This window comes from Scheffersomyces stipitis, chromosome 8, assembly GCF_000209165.1.
Source record: "Scheffersomyces stipitis CBS 6054 chromosome 8, complete sequence".
Classification (NCBI taxonomy): domain Eukaryota; kingdom Fungi; phylum Ascomycota; class Pichiomycetes; order Serinales; family Debaryomycetaceae; genus Scheffersomyces; species Scheffersomyces stipitis.
In genome coordinates, this window is record NC_009048.1 from 514538 (window position 1) to 538256 (window position 23719).

The 23719-nt window shown below is 41.0% G+C and overlaps 10 protein-coding genes across 10 annotated transcripts; 5 read left to right on the forward strand and 5 right to left on the reverse strand. All coding sequences in view use genetic code 12, as the record gives it.

Moving 5' to 3' along the window:
- Nucleotides 1–784: 784 nt before the first annotated feature.
- PICST_33802 (hypothetical protein) lies at nucleotides 785–3397 on the forward strand (the record flags this gene model as incomplete). Its single annotated transcript, XM_001386455.1, has 1 exon — nucleotides 785–3397. One exon carries the CDS (start codon nucleotides 785–787, stop codon nucleotides 3395–3397), a length of 2613 nt encoding a protein of 870 aa, XP_001386492.2.
- A 407-nt stretch (nucleotides 3398–3804) lies between these two features.
- On the forward strand, nucleotides 3805–6735 carry PICST_91200 (coatomer beta subunit; the record flags this gene model as incomplete). Its single annotated transcript, XM_001386456.1, has 1 exon — nucleotides 3805–6735. The coding sequence occupies one exon, from the start codon at nucleotides 3805–3807 to the stop codon at nucleotides 6646–6648; it is 2844 nt and encodes a 947-aa protein (XP_001386493.2). The 3' UTR covers nucleotides 6649–6735.
- Nucleotides 6736–8305: 1570 nt separating this feature from the next.
- PICST_33804 (predicted protein) lies at nucleotides 8306–9016 on the reverse strand (the record flags this gene model as incomplete). The annotated part of the gene is made up of 1 exon (XM_001386655.1): nucleotides 8306–9016. The coding sequence occupies one exon, from the start codon at nucleotides 9014–9016 to the stop codon at nucleotides 8306–8308; it is 711 nt and encodes a 236-aa protein (XP_001386692.2).
- A 2008-nt stretch (nucleotides 9017–11024) lies between these two features.
- On the reverse strand, nucleotides 11025–11798 carry PICST_33805 (predicted protein; the record flags this gene model as incomplete). Its single annotated transcript, XM_001386656.1, has 1 exon — nucleotides 11025–11798. One exon carries the CDS (start codon nucleotides 11796–11798, stop codon nucleotides 11025–11027), a length of 774 nt encoding a protein of 257 aa, XP_001386693.2.
- Nucleotides 11799–12078: 280 nt separating this feature from the next.
- Nucleotides 12079–12770, forward strand: PICST_79967 (ribosomal protein L7AE). The gene has a single exon (XM_001386457.1). It carries the CDS (start codon nucleotides 12096–12098, stop codon nucleotides 12558–12560), a length of 465 nt encoding a protein of 154 aa, XP_001386494.1. The 5' UTR covers nucleotides 12079–12095; the 3' UTR covers nucleotides 12561–12770.
- A 442-nt stretch (nucleotides 12771–13212) lies between these two features.
- Nucleotides 13213–14847, forward strand: PICST_85558 (predicted protein). The gene is made up of 3 exons (XM_001386458.1): nucleotides 13213–13770; nucleotides 13801–14148; nucleotides 14173–14847. The coding sequence occupies exons 1-3, from the start codon at nucleotides 13422–13424 to the stop codon at nucleotides 14793–14795; spliced, it is 1320 nt and encodes a 439-aa protein (XP_001386495.2). The 5' UTR covers nucleotides 13213–13421; the 3' UTR covers nucleotides 14796–14847.
- Nucleotides 14848–14889: 42 nt separating this feature from the next.
- On the reverse strand, nucleotides 14890–17697 carry PICST_64463 (Adenosinetriphosphatase; the record flags this gene model as incomplete). Its single annotated transcript, XM_001386657.1, has 1 exon — nucleotides 14890–17697. A coding segment is annotated over one exon (2808 nt), but the record flags the coding sequence as incomplete, so codon positions are not given.
- Nucleotides 17698–18668: 971 nt separating this feature from the next.
- On the reverse strand, nucleotides 18669–19988 carry PICST_33809 (predicted protein; the record flags this gene model as incomplete). The annotated part of the gene is made up of 1 exon (XM_001386658.1): nucleotides 18669–19988. One exon carries the CDS (start codon nucleotides 19986–19988, stop codon nucleotides 18669–18671), a length of 1320 nt encoding a protein of 439 aa, XP_001386695.2.
- Nucleotides 19989–20539: 551 nt separating this feature from the next.
- On the forward strand, nucleotides 20540–21226 carry PICST_50972 (hypothetical protein; the record flags this gene model as incomplete). The annotated part of the gene is made up of 2 exons (XM_001386459.1): nucleotides 20540–21011; nucleotides 21063–21226. Coding segments are annotated over 2 exons (636 nt in total), but the record flags the coding sequence as incomplete, so codon positions are not given.
- A 114-nt stretch (nucleotides 21227–21340) lies between these two features.
- On the reverse strand, nucleotides 21341–23437 carry PICST_37206 (tRNA:m5C methyltransferase; the record flags this gene model as incomplete). The annotated part of the gene is made up of 1 exon (XM_001386659.1): nucleotides 21341–23437. One exon carries the CDS (start codon nucleotides 23435–23437, stop codon nucleotides 21341–21343), a length of 2097 nt encoding a protein of 698 aa, XP_001386696.1.
- Nucleotides 23438–23719: the final 282 nt, after the last annotated feature.

The following is a 23719-nucleotide window of genomic DNA, read 5'->3' on the forward strand; positions in this document are numbered from 1 at the left end:
TAGGCAAAGCGAAGAGAAGGTGGAGTTGTAGATAATGCTAAAGCTAGATACGAGATACGGGTGCTGATAGTTAAGGATGTCGTACTGAGTATGGAGATATGTCGCACTTGGATTACAGCTAGAATGTCGCGTGGAGATGACTTGGACTCCTACGGAGGTGATATCTAGAGAGATTATGGTAGTGGAGTTAGGGCAATTAGATCAGCTTAGTTTCGCTTAAAGGTGCTGCTTATTCTACCAGTATCAATTGTGTCAATTGTGCCAGTAGTGCCAATAATGCCATACTCCATACTGCTCAATCTTTCTGTTGAAATTGCAACTTTTCAATCTGAATTTTTTGTAAGCCATTTCTCGTAAATCTCATCAAATTTCTACTTCCTTACCAACAAATTCGTAGAAAATACCACTCAAATTCCTTGACCAGTATCATTAAAACGACAGGAAATACAATATTATCTTCTCTGAAAAATTCTGCTTCACAAAAAACGACTGCACACAGAACATCACCCTATCCCCACATTCCAGCCGTGGAGTATTCCAATTGATGATATCTGTTCAAATAAGTAAAGCGTTCGTAGCTTCTCTCAAGAGCCAATTCACGAATCAATTGAAACAACCCGACAATCCATCCGTGTTCAGCAAAGTGCAGTTTGTTGGTTCCATATCTTGCTACAAGAAGCTTCTCTTCCATTTCTGTGTCTGCCACGCTCGCTATTGTTCCATTTTTCACTGCAGCCACCCCAGTATTGTGGATGCGAAAAAACGGCTCCTATTCAGGTGAAATATGTCCCTAGACAAAGATAAGAAGTCCGGAAGCTTGTTTGGAAATAGGCTTTCGTCTATACTAAATAAACACGGTGGACATGGCACGAATCCTGCGGCTCCTAACCATATCTCTCCCGCGACAGGGAAGTCTCACAGAGCCAGCAGTTCTCTGCCTAAACCTGTCGCTAGCGTATCTAGATCCAGCCCTGGGAAAAGTGCACATAGCGAGAGCCGAAGCGAAGTTAGCGACGCTCATCGTACGATGGTAATGCCAAGGGTTGAGAGTGCGGAACCGGCTGCGAGAACTGGCGGAGGCTTCAAGAAACAGAATAGCTACAACATCAATACAGTCAACACAATGAACAATGAAATATATAATTACAGAGACGAAGATGGTCCCAAGTGTCCTACAAAGCGACAATTCAGCAATCAATACGACCACGACAGTCTCCATCCATTTAGCCCTGGCACACCTCTGAAACAAGTCCTCACTACAGAGCATTCCGCGCACGGCGGTGCGGCTCAAGTTGTCGCTACCGGCACAAATATCAATAGGCCAGAAACAAATATCGATACCAAAGACTACTTTTCTTCACTAACTTCAGGCCAACAACTGACACAACTCGCTGTAGATCTAACAATGAGTGGCAGTCTCACGCTGCCCCACGGCGTTACCCGTAATTCAACGAAACTTCACCGAAAACCCCCGCCTTCGCTTTCTTTTGATGAGACCAGTGAACTAGATGAGTTGTACTTTGGCACTAAACCGCAGACCAACGCTACAATTGAAACCAATGAAGTCACAAGACAGACGGACGTGCTGCCCCCAGTTCCAGAACACAAAATCTCTGATTCTAGCTCTCCTAGCGACCAATCTCACAAAGGCATAGACGACTTGATCGACAATCTTGAAGATGAGATTGACAACTTTCTCAGCTTGGAAAAGAACAATTCCAGCAAAAATAAAGGCAGTAACATAAACAGGGATACCACCAGAGACAACGAAATCAAAAGAAGTGGCGATATTAATGGCGGCAGTAGCTCCAGCAGCATTGCTCATGACGATTTTCAGTATCTGACAGATAATGCAAGTTCTGCCAGCATAGTACACCAGCTTCGTATCGCGCGATCTCCTCCTTTAATGGCACTTTCTAGCTTCACTACAGGTTCGTCTAATGAACCAAACGAACACACCGAGCCTTTTGCGAGCGAGTCTGCTTATACTGACTTTGAAGCCATTCTGCCATACAAAATTAACAAGCTGGTATCTCCAGGATACTCTTCAGACCCTCCATACCCAGTAGAAGCATCACCAAATACATCATCAGCTAACGACTCATTCGAGCACGCTCCCAGCATTGTAAACAATAATGTTCTCGTCGATAATCTCGATTTTTCACTGCAAGAGTTTGCAAATGACATTCTGCCAGAACCTCACCATTCCGCTGAGTATTCCCTCAGTTCAAGTCCGGCCTCGGGAAACATCTTGGAAGCAGCCATAACTGCCGGACTGACTCCAAGTCTAGACTCGGATGGACCAGCCATATCAACTCCACAGAGAAGATCTCATTCTTCAGGTATAGCGCCTGTCTCTACGAACTCTAGTAATGATAGCGCAAGAAGTATGTCAAATAGCCAAGTGGTGAATCCCGCACTTACGAGATCACCCCTAACGCCGTCTCTGACATTCTCTCGAGTGCCAGTGAAACCATCTGGCTCTCAAGTATTAGATACGATATTCAGTGGTAATGCCGATACTGCTTTAGCCACATCTCGTACAGTGACTACGATGGCTTCTAGTGCTTCTACAGCCATGAGACATAGACACTCGAGTTCCATGAGTTCGATTAGAAGCTCCAATTCATACAAAAATATCAATTTGTCAACTTTGAAGAAGGGCTTACAATTGAAACCGGGTGAAGGAGAACGCTCCAACTATGTCTTATCCATACGAAGAAGCGGTGGAACAGCTTTTAACGAGACTGGTCCCGGTAAATGGAAATTGCCCACAGGTATCCAGCCCGTTGACAAACACGTGTCTGGAGTTAATGGCAGATTCATGAAGTCAGGTATTAACTATGGCAGATTAAAGAAGGGAGGAAGTGGTGTAGAGTTAAAACATGGCCATTTACAACCTCGTTTGCTTGCTTCTGAAATTGACGACAGAGACGACCTAGCCATAACATTAGAACAAAGTTTGGTAGGCAGCGGGAGTAATGGACTCAGTAAAACAACAACAACTTCCGATGTCAAGAGCTCCGATTCCAGTATAGCAGCGCCTTCTACTTCTAACTCTATATCGGCGCAAAACTCTCTCAAGCGGTCTACCACAGAAGCTTCGTATGCTGCAGGAGATTCTCTCAGCACAACTACCGAATCCACGAGCGAACTGAAGAGATCATCCGTTTCTTCAGATTCTTCTGGAAGTCTAGATGAGATTGGTGGTTTCTACCAGCATCGTGGGTACAAATATAATGATCAGGATGATTGTGGGGAAGACGAAGAAAATGATACAGAGGTGGAAACCAACGGTATAGGCTCAGAAAAGTTCCGTCCAATTATTGATGAGGAAGAAGAGGAACGGCCACGGTTGGTTTTGGCAAATCCCGATTATTCAAGCGATAGTGAGTAAAATAATGAATAGAATGTGGAAAATTTTGGAGGGAGTAATGAATATATTAATTTAGTAGTGCGATTTCGCAGCCATTCTTACTCGATTTAAAATATAATATGAACAAATAATTAGAAATGACTGTAGTAAAAAAAGATGGCGATACATTAAAAAGGCCTCAGTTCATACGTGAACTTTCCAGTAAAATATACATTAGGACACTCCTATAGATTTATGTCATATGTGTACCTAACTGAGTCTATGTGAAAATCAATTCAACATATTCACGTGACCTTCGTGCCTCTACCGATCGAAACCAACACGTCGACTAAACAACAATAATAGATATATGGAAATTTCAATTTTTCACTCCCTAGCAATCGCAGGCTTTGATCCTTTCCATTCAAATTCACCAATTGAATATCAAAATGTCTGAGTCTGGATACACATTGATCTACGACCCCAATGCGGCGTCCAAGACCTCAGTCAATGAGTTCAAAACTCTCCTCGAAAAAGGAAAAGATGAAGCCAAGGTTGAGGCCATGAAGAAGATCTTGATTCTGATTCTCAACGGTGACCCCATGCCCGATTTGTTGATGCACATCATCAGATTTGTGATGCCCTCCAAAAACAAGGAGTTGAAGAAGTTGCTCTACCACTATTGGGAAGTTTGTCCCAAGATGGACGATCAGGGCAAAATGAGACACGAGATGATTCTTGTTTGTAACGCTATACAGAGAGATTTACAACATCCTAACGAGTACATCCGTGGAAATACGTTGAGGTACTTGACGAAGTTGAAGGAGGCAGAATTGTTGGAAACTTTGGTACCAAATGTCCGCCAGTGTCTTGAACACAGACACGCCTATGTGAGAAAGAATGCTGTGTTTGCGCTTCATTCCATCCACAAGGTCAACGACCATTTGGTTCCCGATGCGGACGAGCTTATCTACAAGTTTTTGTATGAGGAAAGTGACTCGGTTTGTAAGAGAAATGCTTTTGTCTGTCTTGGAGACTTGAACAGAGACGCATCCTTACAGTATATCCAAGATAACATTTCCATTATCGAGACGTTGGATCCGTTGTTACAGCTTGCCTTCATCGAGTTCATCCGTAAGGATTCGGTCCAGAACCCAGTGTTGAAGTCTCAGTACACGAACTTGGTGACAGATATCATTGAAAGTTCTTCCAACGTAGTTGTATACGAAGCAGCCAATGCCTTGACGGTCTTGTCCAACAATCCACAGTCTATCTTGTTGGCTGGTAGCAAGTACGTCGAGTTGGCCACCAAAGAAGCTGACAATAATGTCAAGATCATCACTCTTGAGAGAATTAACGACCTCCACAAAAAGAACCCGGGTGTTCTTCAAGAGTTATCTTTGGAAATCTTGAGAGTATTATCATCGCAAGACTTAGACGTACGTAAAAAGGCTCTTGACGTTACTTTGCAGTTCGTTACCAGCAGAAATGTAGAAGATGTGGTGAAGTTGTTGAAGACTGAGTTGCAGAGAACTTCGTCGGCTAATGAAGATAAGAGCGCTGAATACAGACAATTATTGATCAACGCCATCCACCAATTGGCCATCAAATTTGTCGAAGTTGCAGCCAACGTCATAGATTTGTTGTTGGAGTCCATGAGTGACTTAAACACCACTGCTGCTTACGAAGTTATCACTTTTGTTAAAGAAGTCGTGGAAAAGTTCCCAGACTTGAGAAAGACCATAATAACCCGGTTGATCAGCGTGTTGCCTTCTATCAAAAGTGGAAAGGTCTTCCGTGGAGCATTCTGGATTATTGGTGAATATGCTCTTGAAGAAAGCTTAGTTCAAGAAGCATGGAAATACATTAGATCTAGCATTGGAGAGGTTCCTATTGTAGCCAGTGAAAAGAGAGCTGCCGAAGGAAATGCCCCAGATGTAGAAGAATACTCCAACGGATCTACTGAACATACAAAGAAGGGACCTGTAGTTTTGCCCGATGGTACCTATGCTACTGAAAGTGCTTTGACTGCTGAAGTAAAGGATACCAGCAACGATGAGAAGCCTCCAGTTCGTAAACATATCTTGGACGGAGACTTTTATCTTGCTGCCGTGTTGTCCTCTACTTTGGTCAAATTGGTTTTGAGATTACATCGTTTGAAGGCTCTGCAATCGGTGTTGAATGCTTCTAAGGCTGAGGCTTTATTGATTATGGTTTCGATCTTGAGAGCAGGTGAGAGTTCATATGTAGCCAAGAAGATCGATGAAGACTCAGCTGATCGTATTCTCTCATACATCAAGGTATTGAATGAAGAAGATGATTTGGAATTAATCCTGGCCGGGTTCTTGGACGAAACCAAAGATGCCTTCACTGCCCAGATTCAGAGCGCCGAGCTCAAGAAGGCAGAAGAGCAAGCCAGAGATTTCCACGAAAACGCTGAGCAGGTGGACGGTTCTATTGTTTTCAGACAATTCGACAAGGATAATGCTGCCAAGAGTGCTGCTGTTGATGATGTATCATTGGCAAGTGGTAGTGCATTAAAGAAGGAAGACTTGTCGTCCAGATTAAACAAGATCTTACAATTGACAGGATTCTCTGATCCAATCTATGCCGAAGCCTTTGTCAAGGTTCACCAATACGACGTCACCTTGGATGTCTTGTTGGTTAACCAAACCACTGCTACGTTGCGTAACTTGTCAATTGAGTTTGCTACTCTTGGTGATTTGAAGGTTGTGGACAAGCCTGCTACAGCCAACGTAGGTCCACATGGATTCTACAAAATTCAAACCACAGTGAAGGTCACCTCAGCAGACACTGGTGTCATCTTTGGTAACATTGTCTACGATGGCCAACACTCTGATGAGTCTACCATTGTGATCTTGAACGACGTTCATGTGGATATCATGGATTATATTAAGCCTGCCACTTGTTCTGAAAGCCAGTTCCGTAAGATGTGGAACGAATTCGAATGGGAAAACAAGATCACCATCAAGTCACAGATTCCTACTTTGAAGGAATACTTGGACGAATTGATGAAGGGCACCAACATGAACTGTTTAACTCCCGGTGCTGTCATAGGAGAAGAATGCCAGTTCTTGTCTGCTAACTTGTACTCTCGCTCATCGTTTGGTGAAGATGCCTTGGCCAACTTGTGTATTGAAAAGCAGAGTGACGGTCCAATAATTGGCCATGTTAGAATAAGATCCAAGGGTCAGGGTTTGGCATTGTCGTTGGGTGACAGAGTTGCATCAATTTCCCGTAAAAACAAGCCAGCAAGTGTGATCAAGGTCTAAAACATTTATTTCGTTTTATTGTATTCACTAAATGTATAGTGTATAATCAAAACTTCATATACAAATCATTTACATATATTATATTAAGAAGAATTTTCACCAAAACTAATCTAATACATAAGGGTAGCATACTCTTCAAAATATAGAATAGATGCAAATCAAAAAGTATAAGTACGATTCACTATTGATTGTATTATGCTGTGCCAGCCAATATCTCTTGCATTACTGCAGACCCATTTTGAGTTGTTCAGCACCAGACGTAGTACACAATTGGAATTAAGAATACTTTTTCACCAAGCAGGCCGTTCAGCTGTTAGAAATTGAAACAGACGAATCTCGCGTGTATCATTTAAATCAAAGGACAACTTTGTACACGAAGATTTGGATAGCAGTATTCGACTTGAAACCAAATTGAAAATCTGAATTTCTGCATTTAATGACAAATAAGTTTAGTATTTCGTAGCCCAATATGCAAACAAGACAGAAAAAAGTAGAGGGACCAATTGCAATAAGACGAGCTTTCCCAAGTATGATGAAGCACAGCCATTGAACAATGAACTGATTGTACTGTTCACTCCCGTCTTCTCAAACACATAATAGAAATATGCAATAAACAAGAGAGGAAACAAGACGGTTATGTATACACCGATGACAACGCCAGTAGTAGCCTTGATGTAGTGGTCGGTGATCTCATTGAGACCCAATATAGTGGTGGAACTCATTGCTGAAAAAGCAAATCAGAGAATACTATATAAATGATAAGAGAGAAGAGACAAACTCCAATGTATATAGCAGAAAAATATTGATAGACAACCAACTTGGTAAATTTTCGCCAGGAGTCGTGCGATATTCTCCAGAAGAAGTAGACTCTCGTATCCAATTATTCACTAGCAGTAATAATAATTTTGGGGACGAATAGTGCATGATGCTGGAGTATGCAGAATGCACTGGGGTCGAATTACCATACGTAGTACTTATTATCTGAAATTCGTAATAAATAAAAGGATGAGAAATAGTATCCAGTGATAAATCTGTGTAAAAGTGAACCAGTTCTAAAATTATTCTCAACAAGATTGCAAATCTAAAATAATATGAAGACTTTAGAAATAATATGTCAACAGCTCATTAAGGGTGCCAAGCACTGATAATATTTTCGCACCTGTCTTATTAAAATCTTCAAAAGGAAATTCATGTATTCTATGATTGTATTTGAACAAAGAAAATAGTAATAATAATACAAAATACACATTGTTATAGGTTTCAACTAGTCTTTGATATTATAGATGTGAACGAAATACAGTTTCGCTGCAGAAGTTTTACCGACAATAAGAGATGTACGCATTCGATATCAGTATGATGTCTGTTATTGTCTACTTAGCAGCCACTCAATTTCGAAAATTGGCACTGTATTCTGCTCATTGTCGGACGAAAACCATAAAATAAGACTCTACTGTACATAATAGGTCGGTTCGTATTCATGAAAAGACTGCAAATGATTCGCATGATTAATGGCCAAATAATACTTTTCTTTCATAATCCCTAACGAAGTCGTTTCTCTAATGAATCAGGAATCACTGTCAACAGTTCCCGGAATCCAACCGGAACTCGGTTTCACAGGACATCAGATTATTATTCTGCTTTAAAATCTTCCACACAATTAATGAGCAGTATCCCTGAAAGCACTCTTGCCTCTATAGAATCCATAGTTATTGCAAGAGGTGAATGAAATGGTATTAACTCCATGCTGAACATATGCTTCTAAACTTCCATCAATTGTATTATTAATACACCATGAAGCATCAAAGTATTCGAACCTTTCAAGCATCTTCTCTACTTCATCGATGATGGCCAAAAATTGTGCAGAAGGATCACAATCATGCCCTTTCACATCTAATTGTATGAGGTGGTAGTAACTGCCTGTTTCCTCATCTACCACAACAGTCTTCCGTGTCCAACATGAATTCTCTTTGAAACCGAAGTAAACTTTGAATGCCTCTATTATATCAGTATACAGTTCCACTAACGATTGCTCTTGATCATGTACATTATTATCTTTGATACTATTCGGCAAAAACAGGTCTGTATGTGAATCTGAAATGGTAACCGATTCGTTGAGCAATGTAATCAACTTTCCATCCTTGTAATTAGGATTTTCAGTAATGTTAATGAAATCTTCATATGAAATGTTGTCAAATCCAACGACGGTATTTTCACCAGAACAGTTGTGCTGCGAAGTCGGCTCATTGTCCAGCAGTGACACTGATTCACAAATTTCAAGACTTTCCTTACGTGTTAGTGAATCTTTGGCAAGTGCCAAGTTGTGGCACAATAATACCAACGAGAAAATTGAGATCAAATTGAGCTTCATGAAGATAGCGATATAATTCTCGAGAATTATCACAAGGCAGAAAGGAGGGCATATTTATACCAGTGATCCTATTTGTCCTGCACAATTAGTAACAAATCTAAGTGGTTCCAGTAATTGTGTTCCGACGAATATCTTCAAGTTTTGCGATCGAATATTATTTTTCATTACATTTCAATTTATTTTTGGAAAATAAGGATTCTGCCGGAGAAGCTAAATCGAGCAGCTTACTAAATTCACTTTTGCTGTAAACTCTACCAATCCACACGCATTATACAAGTGGTTAAGAACCAGACACATCCAAAGGAGATACTATACATACTTCGAACTTCAGCAAAATGACTCCTTGCTATCAACTTTAGATTTTGATTTTGATTTCCTTAAAGAAAATGGTTACAGTCAATTTCAAGAATCTGAATTTCCTTTTTTATGTCCTTCATGAGTTGTATTGGTATTCTCTTCTCAGTGTATCGTTGTGTCTATATCCAACTATCTCTAATGCGATTTTGAGAATATCCTTCGAGTGAATGAAATTCTGAAAAGAAGTTCAAATGGTTTATGAATACCATCTGACATATACAGATGTGACTATTTAGCAAGGACAACTTCACGGAACATGGACGAGGAAGTGACAGAACCGTGTTCAGAGTAACTCACTGAATTGTCTTGTCAGTTTAGGAGAGGTGCGACTTGCATCCGTCAAGTGCGTAAGTAGCTATTTTTTACTTTCAGTGTATGCATAATGCACCTCTGCCCAATACAGGCAACGGAATAATTGGAACATTTAACAATCACACGAGAGTTAGTCTGGAGTATGAAAACTTGCTCGATTCTTAAACTTACATCAATAACTGTACATATCAAACACCAAAAAGTAACAGTCCAGAGGTGACTATACGTTTTTCTAAAAGATGTAACACTTTGTGTTTGCCTTGAGTCAACACATACTTGAAATATTGGTGTGATCTAAGATCAATTATTCATGTCAGCTAAGAAAATGCTCCCGCTGCAAAGATTGAGTAGTTCCCCAATCTGTGATACAAATGTTCGGTTCCGACGTAGAATTCTACTAGAGTACGTATATTTTGGGCAAAGATAGCTTCAATCCAAACTCTAATAGACAGTGGTGATAGACTTCCAAAGGTGTAAAGATGTGAGAAATCTTGCAACCAAAAGTGGACAATGAAACCCTTATTATAACTTCGAAGTTGAGTATTAAACACTACGTAGTAAATCTTTTGTACTCAAACTTATATAATAAGCATTAGATGGCGTATCTATGTCTCTTAGCCAATAGTGACTTAGTATAGATTGCTTTTGATGACTGCTGCACGTTGCTGAATCGGTACTCGCCTCTGGAAGGACTATACATTTAGGATAAAATCTCCGAGTTGTACACTTTACTTACCTCCTTCACTCTGGAAGAAAATCGAAATGAGTAGTTCCAGCCCTTCTTATAGATTGAACTGCAAGAGAAAATCTCCAGTCAGGGGTTTTAATCTAGAATTGCTGAGACGAGAAACCTACTGATGATCATGTTTGTTAAAGCATTCAACGTTCCAGAAGCTGCATCAAGGAGTTTCCCAACAAGAGATGGCCTCGAAAACTTCTGCTGCTCCATAGTCTTCACTCAAGACTTATGACTTCCCACTTCATAACTTGACGGCTGACCGGCAATGATTTCCGATATTTTCCTTTGATTGGGTCGACAGCTTCTTTATAACAAGAATAGGTCTTGCTATGTTTGTGCAAGTGTTGTTTGTAAGATGTGAAAACCAATATGAAGATAATGAATTCATCTCTGTGGTTGAAAAGACAACCTTTTATGTGAATTGAGACCTTTACACTTAATTGGAGGAACAGCTGTAAACAAATGTATTATACTCATTCGTCGCCGAACTTGTTCTCTTCTAGGAACCTTCAGTAAGAGATGAGTGAAAAGACAATGCGATATTATAGTATGTATATCAGTATATATACATCTCTATGGTGTCACAACTATACTAATGGTCTATTTTGGATGCAAGTATGACACAACTCCGTTTCTACTCTTCTCCAACATCTCCTTATTCGTATCCGATATAGCAAATAAGTTGGGATCTGTGTGAACACCGAATAGTGGTGTCTGCACAATAATGAAATCCTCTTCTGAATCTTTATATCTTAAGAGTAGGGCCAGAGTGAAGAGAAACAATGTCAAAAAATCAGATCGTATGTGCAAGAGATGGACTCCACGATTCTGGTTATACCATAAGGGAAACGTGTCTTCATATAAATTAAAATTGAAGGAATCTAGGAAGTTATCGTGGGGATAAACTTCTCGCCTTATCACCATTTCTATGTCATAATTGTTGGACTTGAGAGTGTATAACTCTCCTCGAATAAATCGATTGAGCTTAACTTTCAACAAAAAACTTATATATACCACACCTCTTGCTATCAGTTCGTTGTCGCCGTATAATGTTATGAATCTATCTACAACTCCATCTACTTGGGGCGAGATCAGGAAACTTTTTACTTGGAATTTCTTGGAAAGTGCATCTTCGAGATTCAATTCAGATGAGGAAAGGAACTCTGCCTCGGTGTACGAAAGTACTAGTTTGAGGAACACTTCCTTTCGTTCTGTGGTCTTTGGCTGTAATTTGAGAATATAATTGATCACCTTCTCGTCGGTGATGATATTTTCGGCCTGTTTGGCTTGCGGAGGATCTGAAAGAAGAAGTCCCAGACCTTCTGGTTGGAACGAAGGGACTCTCTTTCTTTTTCTAAAATTTGATCTATCCATTTAAAGTGAAGTATAGGAATCGAAATTCGAAAATTCTGGAAAAAACGAAAAGGACGCCACTGTATTCTATAGTTGCAATATAAGTCAAATGGAGTTGCAATTTCAGACACGGATAGAACTTGAAGGCTAAAAGTATACTGGAAACTGTTTTGGTCAGCTGAATTTTCACACCTGACTTTAAAATGCAGTACGTCTTCGATTTCCCACTAACCAGATGCCATCGCTGAAAATTGAAATTTTTTTAGCTAGCACCATACAAATCTGGAGAACGCACAACAGCATACATAACCAGCAACAATGGCCAAGAAGGAAAAGGTTAGCAAGTCTGAAGAGACAGAAGACAACTACGAAAAGAGACTTTCGGCTATCTTGCCATTTGCCAAACCTTTGGCTCCTAAGAAGTTGAACAAGAAGGTTCTCAAGACCGTGAAAAAGGCTTCCAAAGCCAAGCATGTCAAGAGAGGTGTCAAGGAAGTTGTCAAAGCATTAAGAAAGGGTGAAAAGGGTCTTGTAATCATTGCAGGAGACATTTCTCCAGCCGATGTTGTTTCTCATATCCCAGTTTTGTGTGAAGACAGCTCTGTCCCATATGTATTCATTCCCTCCAAGGAAGACTTGGGCTCTGCTGGTGCAACCAAGAGACCTACTTCTTGTGTGATGATTGTTCCAGGAGGAGGAAAGTCGAAGAAGAACGCCGACAAGACCGAAGAATACAGAGAGTCCTTCGACGAAGTCGTCAAGGAAATCCCAGCTTTGGAATAGGTCTACCAGTGGGACTATATTCATTCCTGACGAATGATATGACGACTCTATTATTGGCATAGTAAGCATGGAGTGGGAGAACGCTCCGGAATCACAATACAAAATGCAGACGTTTGTCCGCAGACATTCATATAGTCTTCTAGTTGGACTTCTTTCATTCTTATCCTTTTATATTCTTAATTTGTACTTTATAATCAACGAAAACTTTAGAGTGATTCAGTAGGATCTGTTGGTGGGTTTAGAAATGAGTACTTTCACACGGACGGTTTTACTCTATGTAAGCTACAATTTCCATATATAATTGAGCATGTGTATGTCATTTCCTTGTTTGCTCATATGCTGGCATTCTCATATTTTTATATTCTCATACCATATTCTAGAGGAACTCTCCACTGCATTTGCTGAAATGACATTTCAGTAAGCAGAAAGAGATTTGGTTGAGCACTCTAAACTTCTTCCTATCTACGATAAAGATGTTCGTAGGCTCAAATTTTTCATTCCTGTGAGTTTCTTCCGAATCCTTTTATCTACACAGTGTAGTTCGACTCTATTACTGCGAAATTTATACACTCTTGACAAGAATATATACGCGAATGAATATGTTTTGAGCTCTCCTTCCAGCAAATCATCAACCTTGCTAATACAGAAAGGTAATTTCTGGTATTGGACTACTTCCTATATCGCCAAAGAACATTCAGAATCACTATTCCCTTATCGTTCTCGAAAATTGCATCGTCATCTATCTTACATTGAGATCATTCTTAACATTTGCTTATTGAAGATCGAATTCCATACTCACCATCAATTTGATAACAAGTTATATCTAAATTTATTCAATCGCTTTCCCAATCTTTTCGTTCAATGGCAGAGGACTCTGTAACAGCTGTAGACTATCTTGAGAGCCAACTTAGACTCGAGCGAGAGGCTCGTGAGTTGATGCCATTTGAGCCGGACGAATGCACGTTTGAAAAAGGTGAATTGAGGCAACCAGTTTTCGCCTGCTTGACGTGTTCAAAAGAAAACAATGATACTCCCATTGGAGTATGCTATTCTTGTTCTATCCAATGTCACTCTACTCACGAACTTGTAGAGTTGTTCACTAAGCGTAACTTTACTTGTGATTGCGGTACCACAAAAATGGCCAAAACTAGCAATGGAGCTTGTCAGTTGAGACGGAAAGGCAACGATGTTGTGGGAGTATCTTCATTCAGTACTACTACTACTACTACCATGACAACAGGATCTTCTTCAAGAAGATTCTCTTCTACTTCTGCTTCATCTGTGCATCTCGATCTACCTGCTGAGGATATCCCTTCTCTGTCTAACATCTATAACCAGAACTATATGGGAACGTTTTGTTCTTGCAAGAAGCCATATAACCCCCTTGAAGAAACTGGAAATATGATTCAATGCTACTTTGGCTTTGTATGTGGAGAAGACTGGTACCACGAAGAATGTATCTTAGGGTACGATAGAGGAACCTTCAAGACTAAGAAACAAATGACTGGTGGTAACATTTTACACAAATTAGCTGAACCTGGTGAAGAAGCTCTGGTTGACCAACTGTTTAACACAACAGCTAATGAAAGTGTGGCTGAAGATGACGATGAAGTGAAAGTTCCTCATTTCCCAGACTTGGAGGATTTTGAAGTATTCATCTGTTGGAAATGTGTTGAACAGTTCAAGTTGGTTTTTGAACTAATTGAAGACGATAAAGAAATTGTATTCAGTAGGCTTCCTCATTTCAATGGAATTCTGTCTGAATCTGAGTGGGAACAATTGTACTCTGAGTTCATATCATCTAAGACTGAAGAAACTACTTCGAAGAGAATAAAGCTTGAAACTAAAGAAAGTGGTACAACACCTTATTCTCTTTTCTTGACACCTAATTTCAGAGAAAAATTGATTCTGTTGACAAAAATTCTTGACAAGGACTCCTCCTTGTTGAAATTCTTACTAAATCACGAATACTTGTACTTGGACGATCCAGTATTTGAACCACCAGAAGAAGCTCTTTCCAACGATGGAGCATCCTCGGCTACTGGATCTTTACTTGATCTCGGAAGCGCTGCACTCCTGTCACTTCCAAGAGAAAAGGCTATTGAAGGTTTACAGGCCTATGACAAAATAAGGTCTAAGCTCAGGGAGTTCTTCAAGCCGTTTGCTGAGAAAGGAGAAGTGGTAGCAGAAGATAAAGTTCGTGAGTTTTTCGCAGCTCTCAAGGATCAGAAATAACTAATGAATGAATCGTGAATTAAATATTTACAAATGTATACTATAATATTGCTATTAATGTGTATGCGTTAGGGTTATAATCTTTACGCTTAGATCATTTCTTCTTGTTGCTAGCCTTCTTCTTATCCAATTTGTTGAACTCTTCCTTCCATACCTCGTTACCTTCATCACTAGACAAGTTGGGGAATATTTCGTCAAATACATCCTGGTACCATTCGACGGGGATAAATTTAACACCCTCCTTTACTTCTTCAGGGATTTCTTCAAGTTCGTTTTCAATATCCTTGGGGAAGATAATGGTGTTACATCCGTATCTCTTAGCACCTAAGATCTTTTCTCTTAAACCTCCAACGGCCAATACCCTACCAGTAACAGTGATCTCACCTGTCATGGCAATTGTAGGAGGCAAAGGCTTTTGAAGAGCTAATGAAATCAATGAAGATGTGAAGGAAATACCAGCGGAAGGACCATCCTTTGGAATAGCACCGTCAGGACAGTGAACATGAATCTCAGCAGCTTCAAAGAATCTGTTTTCTGGGTAGTTCTTGACCATGTACAGTTTGGCAAAAGAATAAGCGATGGAAGCAGATTCCTTCATGACATCCTTGAGGCTACCAGTAACATGAATACTAGCATGTCCCGAACCTGATCCAATAGAGTGTGTTAAGATAGATTCAATGTACAATGCATCTCCATTACCAGAAGTACTATACGAAAGACCAGTAGCAACACCAGGAGGAGGGATGTCGTAGACACGGTCCCTAGTATAAATCTCTGGTCCAACATAATCCTTCAAGTTGGCAGAAGTGATTTCCAACTTTATGTCATCTGGAATTTCCAACTTCACGACTTCCTCTTCTTCTTCATCTGATTTAAGTTCTTCTGATTCGACAGGTTTGGCTTCGTCAACCTTCTGAGAAGCAGATTCTACACTAGGTTCTTCAATGGACTGGGCCTTTACTGTAGCATCTTCAACAGAAATCTCAGTAACAGAACCAGTGATAGCTTCTGACTTAGCTTCTTCAGATTTCGATTTTGATTCGCCTTCTCTAGCTTCAACTTCTTCCACGATCTTGAGAGAGGCCTTGCTGAAGATTCTGGTGATAAGCTTTTTGATGTTTCTCAATCCACTTTCACGACAGTACTTCTCTATCAATCTAGAAATGGTCTTCGTCTCAATTACAACATGCCCACCTTCCAATCCAGCTTTTTTGGCTGCATCTGGAATCAAGTGTCTTTTGGCAATCTCAATTTTCTCATTGTTGGTGTAACCATTGACTTCAATGATTTCCATACGGTCTCTCAACGGAGGAGAAATGTTGCCCAAATAATTAGCAGTACAAACAAACAACACCTTGGACAAATCGACCTTGACATCAATGTAGTTGTCAACAAAGGCATTATTCTGTTCAGGGTCCAAGATCTCCAAAAAGGCTGAAGAGGCACCCCCACTACGACTTAAGTCCAACTTGTCAATTTCATCAATCAACATCAATGGATTGGACGTTTTGGCTTGCTTCAACGCAGAAATGATACGACCAGGAATTGATCCAACATATGTTCTTCTATGACCTTTAACTTCGTGAACATCCTGGATACCACCCATGGCGATTCTAACATACTTACGGTTCAATGACTCGGCAATAGACTTGGCTATGGATGTTTTACCAGTACCGGGTGGGCCTGTCAAACACAATATCTTCCCATCGACTTTTCCTGAAACTCTGCCCATAGAGATGAACTCTAAGATTCTGTCCTTGACATCTTTCAACCCATAGTGGTCCCTGTCCAAGATCTCTCTGGCCTGCTTGATATTAAAGCGATCCTTAGAATAGATTCCCCAGGGAATCGAAGTCAACCAATCCAAGTATCTCTCACTAACACCAAGCTCACTCGAGTGTTCGTTCTGACTTTCCATTTTTGCCTTTTCGGCATTGTATGCTTCAAGAGCCTCTTCTGTCATCTTCAAATGTTTGAGACGCTCATCAAATTTCGACGTCTTTTTGTCATCAGACTCTACAATTCCAGCACGCTTTTGCAATTCCTTGATAAATTCCTTTATGAAGAGTCTCGTTTGGTATTCATCGGCCTTGGTACTCAAGTTATGGATGGTGTTCTCTTTAATTAAGCTTGCCTTGAGTTCAACTTTCAACAATTCCAAAGCCTTTGATAATCTTGTCTGGATGTTCAATGATTCCAAGATCTCTTGGATCTTCTTGGGGTCTCCATGAATAGTGGAGCCTACAAAATCGGCAAATCTGGGTGGATCGTTCACCAATTCTGTACCTTCTTTGATCTGGAGCTTTTCAAGGGGATTCTTTGCGCCCATCTTCGACAAAAGAGCCTTTAAGGATTCTACCAATGACTTGATATCGGTCGAAGTCTTATCGAAAGGCTCATCTTTGACAGGTTTCACGGTAGCATAGGACACTTTGAGACCTTTCAAATAAGAAGTAGGAAAGTTTTCTCCCTCCTTTCTGGTCTCAGTTTCGCCCTTCTTCTCACTGGGAGTGCTAAGGTCAGCCAACAGACATCTTTCAAGAGGATACCCCAAGACATTGAACACTCCTGGTCTTGGAGTCGTGTGTCTGATAATTTGACAGTGTACACCAATGTTGTACACTGAATCCTTACTATTGATGACATCAGTATCTCCTTCATTTGGATCTTTGACGTGGAACAATACAAAGTAGGGCTCCCTCTTGTCGATGATGGTGTAGATCGACCTGATCACTTCTGGATCCGTAATATTGATAGCAAAAGGACGTCCGGGAAGAGGGGGACGATCCTTCATTGGAATGGCCAATAGCGGAGGATACAAGCCTGTACCGGCGTTCGTTACTATCTCGTTAGGCTCATCGTTATCGTTATTGTTGTTGTTATTGTTATTATTGTTATTGCTGTTTCCACTAGGTGGAGCTGACGCTCCACCAGCAGCAGAAGAAGACCCAGAAACGTTTTCTACAGAACTCTCGCTTACTCCATCCGTTTCCACAATGGCATCTTTATCAATTTCTGGTTTTTCAATCTCGTCCTTTTCATTTTTCTCGGCTTCTGGTTTGATTTCATCGTTTCCGTCATGTTTGTCATTTTCGACATTACTCTTCTCAGAAATGCCAGATTCACCAGAAGGCTCTGGACCTGATTCTGGAACATCTCCTTCGGGCTTCTCGGTCAATAGAATGCTGGAATACCTCTTGAACTGCGCCGGCAACTCGGTGAGTTCTGAATTGAGTAGATACGGCTGCGATCTGACAGAACTCGTTGCAAACCGAATCTGGCTGGCTACAAGTGGAGAAACCACGTATTTGCCGACGACACGACGGAGTGAACTCGTGCACGATGTCCTTAGCATGGTGCTATACTTCTGGAGCTGTTTCCGTGGATGGAGAAGGACGAATCGCTGGTGGCAATGAAAAGAGTGTGGGTGAAAAAGATGGATTCTCTGGACGTTATAGCAATTAGTAATTTGTGCAGTTTGATCTCAACGACCGGCGCCGTGCCGGAAGTCATGTGGCGACTAAGCGCGAGCTCCGATAGCAAAGAGAGAGAGCAACCAAGAAAAATAGGCTCACGTGAGTTTATTGAATTCACAGTAGTGGGTCAATTTACTTCGTATATATAGATTAACCTGGTTAGAATTGAATGAACTGGGAAGAGGCAGACTTTTTGAGTTCTTCTCGTGGAGTTGCGTTTCCGGCGTTGATCTTTTTTCCACCTCTCTGGAGTTGGGCACTCTAGTCAAATACGCAAATGGATAATCTATTTGGTTCATACAGTTGATACACATACATGTTTTGCATCGGTATGCTGATAGTACATAATATATTTATCTATATTGCGTTCACAGAAATGTCTATCGTTACTTCCTTGTTAGTCTATCCTGAACGTATTATGTTTCCGACGCTTAGCAGGCTCTGGAACGGGGGACAACTCTAATTGTCTCTTATGCTGCGGCTTGGGTGGACTTTCGTCCGTTGCAAAGTTTCCATCTTCATAGTAATTCAAAGAGTTGAGATTCTCATCTTCGAGCCCAAGACTATGCGGTTTCTTTCCTGGAGCCGTTAAGGGCACTTTAGTAGCTCCTGATTTCCACAATTGCAACTTCTTCGTCTTCTTCTTTTCAGGCAATACGTCTCCTGAAACATTTCCTACAAGTGTCGAGTTGGCACTAGCAAAAGTATCCTCGTCAGTCTGTAAAGTATTGTCGAATTTTTCGATTCTCGTGACTTTTCCGTTGCCGAATCCGGTCTCTTCAATGTCTCGTGACACTGGAGCCGAAGTTTTGTCTGAAGAAACCCTCATTGGGGTGAATTCCGGAGAAGGCGAGCTTGAACCTGATGATTTGTCGAAGTTCTCTATAAAAGATTTACGTGAAGGAGTTTTTGCAGGTGAACTTCGTAAGACAGAAGTAGTAGCAGATTTCGCTCCGATCTCTGCTTCGGTTTCTGCTTCTGCAGTTTTTGGAGGCTCGTTTTCGTCTTTCTGTGCTTCTATTTTTTGGGTTAGTGTCGTCAATTTTGTTGGTGGCTTCGAAATTCCAAACTTAGACGTCACTGGAGAATTGCCCAATTCGTGTAAATTCCTGGCTGTGATGTATTTTCCACGTGGTTTACTAATAGTCCTATTCAGTATGGGTGTCAAAACTGTGGAAACATCTGACGAATATATTGACTTGTTAATAGAGTTGAAAGTGGGCGATAGATAGTTTCTTTCACTGGACACAGACGTAGGTCTGGCTAATGGAAACTTTTTGATAGAAGATAATGTTGCTGATTTCGGTCTTGAGAGCCCGTTGAGGTTGATTCGCGGTCTAAACGAACTTGAACTAGGCACACTGAACATTGGTTTAGATGTATCTTTGGCTGCTTCTTTGGCTGCTGCTAGCTGTAGTTTGAGTTTGGCCACTTCGTCTTGTGCACTTTCAAGTTTAGCCTCCTGCAATTTCAACTTGGTCAGGCTCTCCTGTTTCAACTTGTTTGTGTATAATTCGTATTCATTGAGCTGTTTTTTCATTTGGACAAGCTCATCGGGTTCGTTGGTCTTTGCTCTCTTGGGCTTGTTTCTGTTGAGCGTGACTACACGAAGCACGGCCAAGCGGATAAGACTCTTGCGGAGTTCGTCCTGGTGAAGAATTTCACTCAACTCGTCGTGGCCCCTGAAGTGATTCTGTAACTTTTCCAGGTCTATCATTACGTTTCTTATTTGTGATAGGGTGAGTATACAAAGTAGAATATGTGAATATTTCTAAATGAAAAAATCGTGTCTCAATGTTTGTAAACATGCAACAGGTGCGAAACTGTGTCGCACCAAAAGCGTGGAGTAATGCGACATTAGAAGGAGGAGCTCTTTGTGTCTTGATATCTGCGACATTGTGTATAGTTAAGAAGGATTATATCTCTTCGACTCGTGTAATTCTTCTATGTTTCAAAAAGACACATCTTGGCAAGTCTGAGAGTTACAATAGCGAATATTCAAACGTGGTCGTCTTTTTCTTTGCCTTAGTGCCTATTCTCCACCCTCTGTATTACCTGAACTTTGAAATTCTTCTCTGGCTCTTCTCTCCTGCATACGTCTGATACATTATTATTCTGCAATATGCCATACAATTTTTCACCCATATACCTATTTTCAATTCTACTCCTCCTAAATCAACTGCAAAACTGGCTACTGCTCTGTCCATGACTTCTTATTCTCTTCAAGGGGCCCTCGACAAACTTCGAGTACGAAAATGGTTGGCAAACGCCGACGTCTACAGAGCTGTTGATGGAGAATACACCAAAGGTAGACAGATCCACAAGGAAAACTTGGCCTTGTCTCCTTACCATGAGAAGAAACTATCACCAAATGGAAACAAACTCGATGTAGTTCTCGATAAAGACGCGCCTGATTACGACGACATGTTCATTTCCAAAGGAAGCTCCATCCCGCCGGATGAGCTTCTTGAAATCTTGAAGCCGGGGCATCTCAAGATCCCAATAAAGCACCGTGACGAATTCGCGGAAGATCGCCAATTGCCATCTTCAGAACTTCTCAAAGTTATACACTACTTTGCAAGTAAGAAATTTACGTCGACAAAGAAGGGAGAAGTTGAAATGGCCAGAACAATGGACGAAAGTGCACTTCTAGCCCTTGGGATCCTTGTAGAACTGTGGGTAGACAGAATGGTAGATGAAAACACGGTCAAGATGTTTGTAGATCATTGCGACAGCGATAGTGATAGTCTCGATTTGGAAGGTTCATTACTTGGTGGTGAGAGCTCAGAAGAAGACGAGATAGAAGACCAAGAAGATAGCCTGCAGAATTCAGATTCATCGTCTGAAGCTGCTTCATCTCCTTCATCTTCTCCTTCTGAGTCAGACTCTGTAGATTCAGACTCAGATTCAAATTCAGGTTCTGATTCCAGCAATGGAAGTTCTGATTCAGAATAGTTCTGGGTGAGTTTCCACTTCATCTTTTGCATCTACCAAATCTAACGACTAACGATTCACATCTTCTATAATGATTAATAATAATAATATACAGTGCTATAAACATAATGCAATCTAATTAGCTTCTGGTGTAGCGTTTTCAGTTTCAGACTTGGAGAACTCCTCCACTTCAGTAGTGGACTCACGAGCCTTCTTCACAGCCTCGAGCTTCTTTTGGTAGACAGCTTCCTTGCCTTGGTCTTTAGAAGAGGTTTCAATGCCAAACACTCTGTAGAGCAATTCGTGGGTGTCCTTCTTGTTGACCATCAAATTGACATTATTTCTACCTCTCCACAATGGCAAAAACAAGTCTTCCAAACCTTCTCCCCTGACCACAGTTAAGAACACACAGCCTTCTTCCAATTGTTCAAGTCTTTCCGAGAACTCTGGGTCTACTCCGGATTCCTTGATATCTTTCATGCTTGGGAATGCTTCCTGGAAAAGAACTTCCAACAACTTCAAGTTACAAGACAATTGTCTCTTTTCACCCAAGAACGATCTAATAGTGTGCAACGATTCGTTCTGAACTCTCCATGGACAGTGACCATTGTCATTTCTTTGAGAAACAAACAACTTGATACCAGCCTGAACAATCTTCAACTTTTGCTCTTCAATGCTCAAAATTTCTTTCAAGATAGGAGCGACGTAATAGATAGTTCTCAATGGTTCTCCAGTTGCGTTTCTGACCAATGTGGAGTCTTTAGCAAATTTGTCGCTAACATCGTAGAATGGCCAGCACTTAGCCAATTCTGGGTGGTTCTCATCCAAAAAGATGAAAGGCTCCTCGTTGGCATCTCTAGGCAATTTTTCTTTCTTTTGTGGCTTGTGTGGAACAGTTTCAGTGGATACAACAGGAGCAGTTTCTTCGACCTTTTGCTTCTTGTTGGCGTCTTCAGCTTCTGTTTCTTCAGAAGGTCCTCTCTTGGAGTTGGCTTCAGGGTCTATCTTTTCAAACACGGTGATGAAGAAACCACCGGTGTTTTGCAAATGTGGGTACACTCTGATACAGTTTTGCAAGTTGAATTTGGCAGTTTCTTCTTCCGTAGGAGGGAAGGCAGTGGCAGGAATATCTTCGGCACCTCTTTCACGGAGTTCCATATCTTTACCAAAGACCTTCCAGTCACTGATACCATTTCTTCTGACTAAGCCAGGTAACTCGTTGTCACAGTTAACCAATCTGATCTGACCGCCCCACTTTCTCAAGGCTGCAGCGACAACAGCTTCATTCTCTACTGGAGACATCGAACAAGTCGAATAGACCAATCTACCACCCTTCTTCAACAATTGCAAGCCTCTGTTCAAGATGTTAATCTGTAAAGGATGCAACCCCAAGGCGTTTCCTACAGTGAAGTCCTTCCATACGTTGACATTCTTTCTCATGGTACCATCACCTGAACATGGAACATCACACAAGATTCTGTCAAACTTCAAGAATTCATTCGAATTGTTCAACTTGAGTCTGGGAAATAAGGTAGCGTCGTGGTTTACCACCATGAAGTTGGCCGAGTTCAATCTCTTGACCTGGTGTACCAACATATGAGATCTCTTGTAGTCAGAGTCGTTGGCCAATACAAAACCTGTAGGTAATTCCTTATCGTCATCCTGGTGTAAAGCTTCCACTAATTGAGCAGTCTTCGAACCTGGAGCAGCACACATGTCCAAAACATAGTGGTGGGGTTTGATATCCATCAACAAGGGAGGAATCATGGAAACAGCCTCTTGTCTGGAAATGTTACCAACTTCAGTTTCAATGACCAAAAAACGTTGTGTCTTGGCGAATTCCTTCTGCTTTCTGATAACAGCCTTGGAAACATCCAATTGCCAGCCCAACTGGTCTGGATAGTACGACAAGTTCTTGGGAGTCAACTTGACACCATCAAACTCAGCATCCTTCAACTTCTCAACATGGTTGTCGATGAAGTTCTGTTTAATTTCAGAGGCATGGGCTCTAGAACCCGTGATTCTGAAGGTAAGTGGCAAGTTTTCCTGACAGTGTTGCTTGAAGGTATCCCATTCATCTTCCGGAATAATGTTCAAAGTCTTGTAGTACTTTTCCCATTTTTCAGACTCTCTCACAGCTTCGGACCAGGGGCTTCTGTCGTCTACTTCTGGTCTTTTGCCAAAGTTCTTCTTGTCGAATCCCTTGCCCTTTCTAAAATTTCTCTTACCCATTTGTAGTATGCGGTTAAGTAGGTCAATACCAAATGGCATATATGGAGAAGAATAGATGTAGGCGTTGAAGAGATGCCATAGTGAAAAATTTCGATGTCCTGCAGGAGAAAATATGGAGATGAGAGCAACAAAATTGTTTAGCGAGTAAACGGTAGATATGGTGGAAGCGGTGGATACGGAGAAGCTGATAGTTAAGTGATAATTTGAATGTAGACTTCAATTCGCTAAAGACTTTGTTATTTGCACCAAAAAATGTTTGCGTTTTCTTGGAGTTTGTAAGTT